The sequence below is a fragment of the Lactuca saligna genome, chromosome 5 (genome assembly GCF_052625555.1).
Source record: "Lactuca saligna cultivar CGN05327 chromosome 5, ASM5262555v1, whole genome shotgun sequence".
NCBI classification, from domain to species: Eukaryota; Viridiplantae; Streptophyta; class Magnoliopsida; order Asterales; family Asteraceae; genus Lactuca; species Lactuca saligna.
The window spans coordinates 199,072,366-199,083,878 of record NC_136421.1 but is presented as its reverse complement, the minus strand read 5'-3'; the positions used below and the strand labels follow the sequence as shown (position 1 = coordinate 199,083,878).

At 33.8% G+C, this 11,513-nt stretch overlaps 2 protein-coding genes across 4 annotated transcripts; one reads left to right on the top strand and one right to left on the bottom strand.

Moving 5' to 3' along the window:
- The first annotated feature begins 2,754 nt into the window (after nucleotides 1–2,754).
- LOC144998449 (uncharacterized) lies at nucleotides 2,755–4,965 on the top strand. 3 transcript variants are annotated; one of them, XM_078958208.1, is made up of 7 exons: nucleotides 2,755–2,871; nucleotides 3,057–3,288; nucleotides 3,542–3,627; nucleotides 3,735–3,881; nucleotides 4,030–4,153; nucleotides 4,239–4,522; nucleotides 4,615–4,965. In XM_078958208.1, exons 2-7 carry the CDS (start codon nucleotides 3,072–3,074, stop codon nucleotides 4,705–4,707), a joined length of 951 nt encoding a protein of 316 aa, XP_078814334.1. In that variant the 5' UTR covers nucleotides 2,755–2,871; nucleotides 3,057–3,071; the 3' UTR covers nucleotides 4,708–4,965. The 3 variants fall into 3 exon arrangements, with proteins under 3 accessions (XP_078814334.1, XP_078814337.1, XP_078814335.1); XM_078958211.1 differs by having other exon boundaries at nucleotides 2,800–2,871; nucleotides 3,036–3,288; XM_078958209.1 differs by having other exon boundaries at nucleotides 2,825–2,927.
- Nucleotides 4,966–4,969: 4 nt separating this feature from the next.
- On the bottom strand, nucleotides 4,970–11,204 carry LOC144998448 (potassium channel AKT1-like). Its single transcript, XM_078958207.1, has 11 exons — nucleotides 10,974–11,204; nucleotides 9,958–10,323; nucleotides 9,804–9,861; nucleotides 8,818–9,135; nucleotides 8,470–8,715; nucleotides 8,110–8,208; nucleotides 7,805–7,837; nucleotides 7,532–7,717; nucleotides 7,247–7,441; nucleotides 7,094–7,169; nucleotides 4,970–6,008 (listed from the first exon to the last, which is right to left on the bottom strand). The coding sequence occupies exons 1-11, from the start codon at nucleotides 11,174–11,176 to the stop codon at nucleotides 5,083–5,085; spliced, it is 2,706 nt and encodes a 901-aa protein (XP_078814333.1). The 5' UTR covers nucleotides 11,177–11,204; the 3' UTR covers nucleotides 4,970–5,082.
- Nucleotides 11,205–11,513: the final 309 nt, after the last annotated feature.

Sequence of the window (11,513 nt, the reverse complement as noted above, 5' to 3'; positions counted from 1 at the left end):
CGTGCTTTAAACCCACAATCCAGATGTAACATCGAAAAAATCAAGGTGAAATTTTCATTTTTCAAAAACAACCCAAAATCGTAAATGTTTACAAAACATAGTTTCCAAAGTATAAAATCACAAATCAGAGTATCCCACAATCGAATCTTATAAAACTGAAGGATGTGTGTGATCAAGTGTTCGCATTGACCCGATCATCTGAAGTACCTGAAATATAAAACTTAAATTGTAAGCCAAATCTTAGTGAGTTCCCCTAAAGTACCACACACAACCAAACAAATATATATATTGCATGTTGGGTTCACAACCTCCCGGTTGGATTACCCTCACCTACAACCTCCCGGTTGGATTTCCATAAATATTGCATATTGGATCCACAACCTTCGGGTTGGATTACCCAGGCCCACAACCTCCTGATTAGATTGCCCTGGGTTTGTTGGCTTACATCACAAAGCCGTACAACCTCAACATAACCATAATATGTTGACATATGTAACAGATAATCATATAACCAGCAAACATATAATCATACAGATCTAATTGATCACTAGAACATAACAACATCCTAATTCCTAAACCATCATACATAATCTACTTGGGCTAGCATTGGTGCCTTTGACCCACCAGTATAGTGAGGAAACTCACCTCACAGTCTGAAAAGATAGTAGAAAAGAATGTTGCTCCAAATGTTGACTCTACATGCCACCTATACAACAAAAGGCAACTTAAATTCAAACTACAAGTCAAAATACCCAAAATACCCTTAGGTCAAAAGTAAAAAATCCAACTCCAGACTGAGTATGTGCTGCATACTCAGCATGTACGCATGTCATACTTATTCATCTAAAAACAGGGCCTTTATGGAGTACGCGCTACGTACTCAGAAGTACGCCCAACGTACTCGTCCAGACTCTAATCCTTCATGTTAAGTGCTTAATCCCTAAAGTACTTTTGTCTAAAACTTAATTCGAGTCCTAAATAACATTCTAAGTAATAAAGTTTCCAACTTTATGACTTTGCATGACTATAAAGTATCCAAATTTTATACATAAACATCTCACAATGTTCTAAGCCACATAACACATGCATGGATGAAAGTAAAGGGTCAAGATCCATCATTATAAGTTTATAACTCCGAACACCCCAAAACGTCCAAAAGTACAACTCATTTGGTCTAGAGCAGTCCATACTCACATAAGCTAAGAATATGGGACTAAAAGCATGTTACTTCTAAAACTCGCAAGATCTAGAGAAATAATCATCAATTTCAGAACTTTATACCTTATGGGGGTTGCTCAAGAAGTGTAAAACTTAGATCTACAAAGCTTAGAGCCCATTCCTTGCTTTCCAATGGCTTCCTACTTTCAAGAGTGGACACCAAACACCAAAATGAACTCAAAACACCACAAATGGAGATTAGGGTTTGTTAGGGATGAAAATAGGCATCAGCCATGTACACCCAGTGTACACTCAGCGTACTCACAAAGGCACGTTTTCCACGACCAAGGGATCGATTTGCAACAAATTTCATATATAAGGGTTAAAAAATTTAAATTACATGGATAATGAATGTTACACTAGATCCACCTTATAAATTCATCATGACCCACACTTTGGATTTAGAATTTCAATTTGAATTTGGAATTTTCACAAATGGATCCACTTTGGATTCAAATAAGGATCCATTTAATCTTGCATCATTTAATAAAATTAATAACTAGAAGGAAGTGAGTGATAAGATATGGGTAAGCATTTTGACTTTTGGATAGGATCGAACCGAGAACCGGACCTGGACCGATCTCAACAGGTTTGGTCCAAAATACTCACCCCCTTCAATCGTAATAAATAAACTAACTTTCGGTAGGCTTTAATGAATATATCATATGCACCTAAAGTTGTATCGGTCCAACAAATACAGAACCGGGAAATTCGAACCTAGATCGGCCTCAACCGTTCCGATCAAAGGTTCATTAATTTCTGCCAAACCGGTCTGGTCCAAGACCCGATCATGTTCAGTTCGATATGGTTCGGTCCAGATGCTCACCCATATGAGATGATGCTTTTCCGCCGCAAGGAGAATCTAATTACAAGGCTTTTAATGGGCAGGACGACGTTCTCACACCCACCACAGTGCCATGTCGCACCTGCTGGAGGGTACGGTGGAACGACACTGGTTGATCTTATTGTGCACAACTTGGGAATATGAATACAAAAAGGCAAGTAATATGGACACCAACATTTTTTTTTTTTTTTTTTTTTTTTTTTTTTTTTTTTTTTTATAATTAAAGAGTTAAATTTTTTTGAACGTTGATATTATTAAACTAGCAAAATACTTTGCAAACAAAATATAATTGTAATGTAGGAGTCATGTAAGATTATATTAATAGTTGGATTTAAAGTTTATATATTAAGTTTGCGTTTATTTTCTATGTTTCAAACTTTATATAACTTGTGAGAACATAGGTAGAGATGCACTTTTCGGTTTTAAAGTTATAACCACTTCAATTTGGTAAAATCTTTTGTTCCAATTTTAAGATCACGATCTTCTAAATTAAAAAACAATCGATCTAGACAATCTGTGATTTCACATGGGTCAAAAACAAAAACCTGACTTAGAAACAAATTAAGAAAAAAGAAATACCTTACTAAAACCTAATTTTGCTCGACCATAAGGACAGTTTTGTAATTTACTCTAAAAGTAAACTCAAGTTATACCAAGACCGAGTTTACCCGACTCAACCCCGGTTACACCTATGGGCGCCGTACGCACCACGTGCCGTTTAGATAATGACCGTCGTATCCGAAACCGGTTCAATCAGCTTGGCAGGCTCGTCGAACGTTCTTTCACCAATTTGATTACGCAAATTTAAGGTAAATTAACAAACAAGATCAAGCAATTCGGAATTGTTCGTATCTTACGTCTAATTGTACTACAACCCTTGATTGTTTCTCCTTCAATTCATTTACTTCACATGTTGAATCAATTTTCATTTGACGATCGTTTACAAATTGTATTGTTTGTTTGATATTTCTAGGGTTTTCTTACTTTTGATCAGGTTAGAAGTTGTTAAATGACCGGAGAATTAGAGCTAGAAGCTAGGGGTTTGGAAAACCCTAGCGATTCAGATCCTCTGCTTCCGAGTCACCAACGCGCTGATTCTGAATCACCTTCGTCGTCTCCATCGCCACCGCCGGCCGCCGCGAGTTCTATTGAGGTAAAAGATGAAGATGTTGAAGAAGGTTCGATAGCTACCTGTCGTATTTGCCTTGAGTGCGACGGAGAGGAAGGTGAAGCTTCACTCATTGATTATCACAATCTTAGAACATTCGTTTTGTTTATTTCGTTTCAGTAATCAGTAATTTATCAAAAAACATGATGTTCTATACTTCTTTACTGATCATAGCTGTGTTATTTCGTTCAAAATCTTGTGGTTTTCATATCAGTTGGAAATTTTGAAGCAACAAGTATACATATCCACACTATTTCTTCAATCTTCATATGAAATTGTTTCCTTAAATTTGATTCTTTTGTTTTCTGTAGATGATGATTTGATATCTCCATGCATGTGCAAAGGCACCCAACAGTTTGTCCATCGTTCATGCCTTGATCATTGGAGATCTGTCAAGGTGAAGAAGACCATTACTTGTTAATATTGTTTAAAAGAGAATAAAACTCTTTCTATTTATTCATCTGTTTACATACTGTTGTTGACTTATTATATTACTCTTAACAGGAAGGTTTTGCCTTTTCACATTGCACAACTTGCAAAGCCCAGTTTCATCTTCTAGTTGTTGAGTTAGAAGAAAACTCATGGCGCAAAATAAAGTTCAGACTTTTTGTTGCCAGAGATGTGTGCCTTGTGTTTTTAGCTGTACAAACAGTTAAGTCTTTCTATCTCCAATTACAGTTTTTAAATTTGGGTACAAAAATCATAATTCTATCTTTTATCTTTTTTCTTTATCTCAGTTATAACAAACATATCAATGAAAGTTTTGATTTCTGAGTAATTCAAATGCTTCATTAAACAGGTGATTGGAATGATGGGAGGTCTAGCATATATTGCTGATAAAGATGGGTCATTTAGAGATTCATTTAATGACAGTTGGGATCGTATATTGTCAAGGCACCCTATACCATTCTACTATTGTATAGGTTAGTTTTGTTTTGTGGGCCCCACTAACTAATATCAGTCTGAGTCCCAATCCAATGTGATTTGTGTTTATTGTTTTCATAACAGGGGTACTTGTCTTCTTTGTGTTGCTTGGATTTTTTGGGATTATACTACACTGCTCATCTTTAAATAATGATCCAAGAATGGCTGGGTGTCAAAACTGTTGTTATGGATGGGGAATATTGGATTGTTTTCCTGCATCAATGGAAGCATGTTTTGCTCTTGTTATTGTTTTTGTGGTTATTTTTGCTATTCTTGGTATTGCCTATGGCTTTCTTGCTGCCACCATGGCAATCCAAAGGATTTGGCAGAGACATTATCACATCCTCACCAAAAGAGAACTTACACAGGTACTATATATATTTGTACACTTGTAGTTTCATCATTTTATTGATTTAGCTATTTAATTGTTGTTTTTATGATTTGGGTTTTTATTTGGTAGGAGTATGTAGTGGAGGATCTTCATGGGTGCTACACCCCTGCTAAACTAGAACCAGAGCATATAGAGCGCTTAAAGATGTTAAAGCTTTTGTAATATGAAGAAGTGTAGTTTCACATGAAAGAAGGAATATGGATACTTCAATTTGTGTAACATACATACTCTCATTTTGTTGATTTAAATGGGGAAAAAAAAACAACTTTCATAGTTTATGGTATGTTTGTTTGTTTGTTATACATTATGACATGACATGACAAAACGTGTTACTGAAGTCAATGTGGCTGGCAAAAATTGTAAATTTTTTTTGTCATCTTGACATGGAAAGTGATAAAAACATCAATAGTGCTTCAAGTATATATCTTTTTTCACTTTATGGAAGATTTGATATATATGCTTATATATTTGCATTTCTTTGGTTTTAACATTTACCAAAGTAGAAAAACAAGGGAGTGACAGTGTCATCTTAAGTTTTCACCATCTACCTCTTTGACAATCATCACCAACAAAAACCAAATGATCGCCATCTCGAATGAGCTCGATTTCATCTATTTCTGCCCCGTCTTTATTCAAAACTTTCAACGGTATGAAACCGAATTTCTTAACACCAATATCAAGTAAACCCTTGAAGCTTTGTGGTAAAAGCACAAGTTTCCCTTGAGCATCCCCTTTTTCAGGACAACTAACTATCACCCGTCTAGGGGTTTCTTTCACAAATTGTGTCTTCGTTGAACCCAACATCAAATCAATATTCTTGTCTTGTGGATTCGCCATAATCCCAAAAAGCGAATTATGAAAGGTATACCCCCTTCGTCTTTGCCTAGGCTGACTCACATTACCCTCGTCCCTGTTGTTGTTGTTGTTGTTGTTGTTGTTGTTGTTGTTGTTCTGGTTCTGTGAGTGTGACACAGGTCTAATCAAAGAAGGATCGGATTTAAACCGTCCGAGAAACTGTACGTGTCGTGACTCAGCTCTTTGAAAGGGCATGAGAGATGCGGTTTTGGTCAATTGAGAGTAGTCATCCATTGACTTAACAGATAAGAAAAACTTTTTTATCTCAAGGTGGCCTTGTTGGTCTGCCAAGTCTCGTGGGGTCCACCCATGGTCGTCTGGCTTATCGACATCGGCTCCTTGTATTAATAAAAACTTGACCATTTCAGTGTTGCCTTCACAAACCGCCACGTGGAGGGCGGTTGAGCCGTTGGATTTGGGAAGCGTGATGTCTCCTCCAAGACTAATGATTTTTTTAAGAATATCGAGTTTGTTTTGTTCGGCGGCTATGCACGCAAACTGTCCGATGTCGCCGGATACTAGAGTGCCTTTGTTGTCTTTTAGGATTCCGGTGACTGGTTCATGGTTGTTCAGTATGGATTCCCACATTGGAACATTACCTTCTGAATCTGGATAAGTCAAAAGAGAGAGAAGATATAAGATCGGATGATAACGACTTGTAAACCGAAATAGTTGACTTGCTTTTTTCAACCGTTTGTAAAAGAATTGAAAACATCATTATTGTTGTTAGGAGATCAGAAAACGTGACACATGATGCCCTTAAATAGTAAGACTTTGATTTGTTTTATAAATAAAGTATTTTTAAATTCTATGTCATGATGACAAATATTTCAAGAAGATACGCATGGGGTGTCTAAAGAGAGATTAATTATTTAGGAATTTCGTCAAACCTTTTATGCTATCCAAAAAGAAAGTTCTTTTTTTTTTTTAGTAAAAATTAACTTCTTTTGCATCAATAATCATACATCTTAATAATTATTTACAACACTTATTCAAATCGATATTATAATTTTTTGTTGAATTAATAAGTAAGTGTTAAAACCATTAATCAAATTATTGTTCAAAACAGTTTAGACAACACAAAGTAAACATTGTTAAAATTTTAATTATCAATGTAAAATAAACATTAACATTAATCAAAATGTAACGTCTTAATTATCCATTTTTTATATATGATTTTGATTTTATCTTAACCATAAGCCAATTATTTTTCATATATAAACATATTTATAGAATAATAAACCAATTCAATAAATAAAGCTAAATAATATAATAATGTAATAAATATACTTTAGATGACCTAATAACTAACTTCTAGTCACAAAAACAAAAGCAACGACTTTTGCAGTTGAGGTTGAAAACATCCCCTTCCTTTAAATAGTTTTAAAAGGAAAAAAAACGTCAATAATGATAGTAATAATTCATAGTGTCGATAATTCAAAGAATTTGACCACCAAGTTGTTGTATTTTAGGAAAACAAGTGAATCTGACTTCATAAATTAATTGCAACAATAAAAGTGTCAAGACTCAAAAGACATGCAATAATTTATTTTGGCAAAATTAAAATTCTACATCATTTTGGACAGTTGTTTCCTTAAGTCAAAAGAGACATATCAACATATATCAACTGGACAAAATCTACAATTTTTTTTTTCCTCTTTAGAAAATAAAAAAATAAAAAATAAAAAATTACCTCTGCTATTAGGATCCGCTCCATACTCTAGCAGTAGAAGTACACAGTTGACATTTCCTTTCGATGCCGCTATGTGCTGGAAATTAAATATAAATAAATAAATAAATAATTTCCATAAATAGATAATTCAATAAACAAAAAAAGTCAACAAACCAAGGCAGTTCTTCCATTGTTGTCAGATTCATTAGGATCAAGGCCTCTCTTCAATAATTTTAATAGTAAATGTTCATCTCCTCTAAGTGTAGCAAAACATAGACTCAAAGGCAAGTCCATCCTCCCACGTGCCAACATGTTCTCTGTCTCCATTAAAACTTCCTCCATGACCGGATCATCCATATCTTTTAAATGCTAAAACATTAACAAAAGATTTGACATCTGTCAGTATTCAGTACAATCTGTTCTGTTCTGTCTTGTCCTGATAACTGAATAAAATAAAACCTTGAGGAGATTGTTCATGATAATGGTGCCGTCGCCAACGTTTGATTGAATGATGTGTAAAAATGTAGCGCGGTTTAACCGGAGTAACTGACTTAACCGTTTGGTGCGTACTGTAAATAGTTGAGGTCTGTAACAAAGAACACCGAGTTCACCACAAAGATCACCGGTTTTAGCTTCTCCAACAATCTGAAAGTCATTAATTAGATAATTTTACAATTTTTTTAAAAAAAATAAGAAGGTAAATTTTTATTAATAGGAAAGAAAAAGACTTACATGTTCAACTGCATTTTTTGTAACCACCAGTTCCTAAACAAGTGATTATTAGAACATGGAAACATTTTTAGAAAGGAGATTAAGTAAAATCGATTTAAGGCGGAGTGAAACTACATTTTCTCAAGTTTAGATTTGATTTTTGGGATTTTTGTTGAAGTTGTTTGATTATTTGGTTTCTCGAAAAGCGAGATGAAGATGAATGGGACAAGGGTAAAATTATCATTTTCATAAATATTCCTTTTTAAACCAAAACCAGAAGAAAATGTAGTTCACGATAAATAAAATGAATAAAAGTCATGACTCACTACTGCTCCTGTAACAAGAACATAAAAATCAGTCGGGGCTTCATTTTGCAAAATGACATCTTCCTTTGGAGGAAAATACTCAGCTTTCATCTCCGATACCTTGAGAGGAAAAAAAAATTAAAGTTTTAAAATTTAAAACTGTTAGGAAAAAAATTACATTATATTTTGCGTTTTTTTTAATCAACCCGTAAAAATTTCAAACACTTTTCCAAATTAACCACTTTGACTTGCGTGACTTAAATATTTATTTTGGGAAAACATGTGAAACTTTTATGGTTTTATTTGAATAAACAAAATACAACCACATAATTGCCCAAAATATAATGATTTTTATGCCTCCAGTTCAGTTCAGAACCTTACCAGTTGAAAAAGCAAGTCATTGGAAACACCACGAAACAAATACGCTTTATCCAAAAGCGAATAAAAAAGAAAATGTGAAATACTCGATCGAATAGCTTTTGGAAGCGAATCAAGACTCTCTTGTTGTTGAAGCCCCTCTGAGTCCGTTCTAAATTTCAAACACAAATGCGCAAGCATTTGATCTTGCAAACGAGAAGGCAATTGGTTTCTTTGTGCAAAACTTGACGCAGCTTGAATCGTATCCCTCTATTTTTCCAAAACAAAGTTTATAAAATTAATCATTCGATACCTTTATTTATTTATTTTTATTTTTTTGTAGTGTGTAAGTTGTAGTTAATATATGCTTACGAATTGTCTGGTTTTACTAGTTCCATGGACAACCAAATTGGTCATGTTTCCTATTAGATATGACGTCATTCCGAGGTTGAAAAGCATGTAACATATGACAAATACCATTTCCCTTCTATTTTGGGCATGTAAATCACCATATCCGACAGTGGTCAAAGTTGTGATTGACCAATACATTGATGTCACATATCGGATCCATAAACTCTCCTTTTGAAAACCTTCATTGCCATATCCTATCCATGTTTTTCCTGGATTCGGATAATGAGCAGCAAGGTAATAGTAAAAACACCCCGCACAATGTACAGCAAAAAGTGTAACCTACATAAAAAGTAGTCAATTTTAATTCAATATTATGTTACTTTATTTATTATTTTTTGTTAATATTATCCAAAATTTTAATGTGGATTGGGCTTATTGTGGGCACTTATGTTCAGCTCATGGTTTACCAAAAGAAGAATTTTTTAATATCAAGATCATTAATTTAAAGATAATCACAAATAAAAAAAATACTAAAGGATAGGATATATTTAACAAATCGACCATTTATTTATAATTATAACAAAATGATCACCATAACCTATTTTGTCACATGAATTTTGTGATTTTGGAAATTGTCGTGTGAACGATCCCACCCACAGAAAAATGTTACAAGATTTATTAAAAAAGAGAATCTTCAAGAAAAAACAATTTATGGAAAAATAATTTTGTCACTTCGCAAAAAAGTGGCAATTATTTAAGGTTTTTTTTTTTTTTTTTGGAAGGGACCACAAAAAAACAATTATGCCGAGCGTTAAATCTAAATTACGCATCAGATTCAATTATCCATTTTATTAGAAATGTACAAATTAATTATTAAAAATTATATTCCGCATCAGATTCAAGTGGACATTTTATTAGAAATATAAAAGTTAATTTGTTAAATGAATCTTCCATTTTTCATTTTTGTAATTAACCCACAAATTTCGCCCCTTTAACAAAATACTTACAGCAATAAGCTTGGCACATCGGACCCAGAAATAGTTGAAGTTCCTATCTTTCTCCCATCTATTCCAAGGACAAAAAAGTCAAAACACAAAAACTAAAAAGAAAAAATTTTAATTAATAATTATATCATCCAAGATTCCCATCATTCAAAATTACCTAGCAAACAGAGCACTAACTCTACGAAGTCTCCAGAGTCTACACATATTGAATAATCCATAGGTTTGAAAAGAACCAGTGGACATCTTTCGAACAAGTTCAGAAGGAATTGTGGAAATGACGTCAAATGCTAACCAAGTGCTTGTGTATTTCCATGCAATCTGCTTTCTGTTGTCTACTAGAAGATAGGTGGTTTTATCAAGGTAAGCTAAGAAGAAAGTCAGAATAATATCAATGGCGAAGAATCCATTCACGACATTATCAATGATGGAGAGAGGTTTTCTTGGCCTTTTAAGATATCCGAATTCAAATGGAGATGCCCAAGCAGTATAAAGAACCAAAACCACTAGATATGTCTCCCATGCCCTAAAAGGTAAAAATTCGAGTTTAGTTTCGGTGTATAATTGGACGCGTGTAAAGGAGAAAGAAAGAACAAAAATGTTAGAATTTGGAATTGGTCAGATTTTAGATTTGTAGAGTATTCAAGTTTTTAATTTTTATGTCGTATTCATCAGATTCTGCTTCCTGAATTCAAAAGGAGTCAACTATTCTTGGAGAGTCTATTTGGAGCATTAGAATTATCTATAGAAAGTCAATTAGAAGAACAACATGTATCGAATTCATCCAATCGGCGCAAATTTTCATTCAAAAAGTAATAAAAAATCCCAATTGGAAGCATGCATATAGATTATTAACAGGGTGATGTATTGTATATGTTTTAATAAATAAAAGGTGTATTGCTCGAGGACTAAATTAATTACTTAAATATGCAGCATGATTGAAGAAACATTAAGAGTGATCACAGAAATCAATAAGCTAAGCTGTTATGATTATGCACACACAGACCTATACAGAATAATAATTTAACTCAAGTAAACCTGTAGTAGCGATTCGTAAGGGGATATGGCGAAATTGGTAAGTTTAATCAGTATTATAACTTAATCCGCACAAACATACAGATCATGAACCCTATAACAAATGAATATGTTGTAGTAATCGAAGAGATTCTAGTGAACCTGTAACGGCGATCGTAAGGAGAGATGATGAAATTTCGAAGCTTAACACGGCGGTTGCTGCGAGCACCGAGAGAAGGTAAGATTGCGGTGGTGAGACTGTATTGACTGCCGTCTCTGGACATCTGTTCTAGTTCTTTAGCGCCACCGCACATTGAAACCCTAAAACCACTAGTTTTGGCGTGATTATCATAGATTTCCGCCATTTTTAGCTGGATTTCAATCTCCTTCGCGTTCTCTTTGCCTGCCTAACTGCCTCTATATAAACAAACATCATATGTGTTCATGTTGTGGGTCCACTTTAATTGTTTTTTAAGTTTTTTTTCTACTTTTTTTTTTCTTGTTTATCTAACTTATAATTTTCACTTGTTTACTCTTTGAACGTTGTGGAACTTTACTAGTAAGCCTTTTTAAATGTTTTTGCAATGAATGAAATTTGTCGAATTTGAATCTAAATGTACTAGAAACTTATATGCATTTTGTGGTTGATATAGAATTAAATTTGTTTTCTATTTGGTTTGCTAATTTTTGGAAGGATTTGGA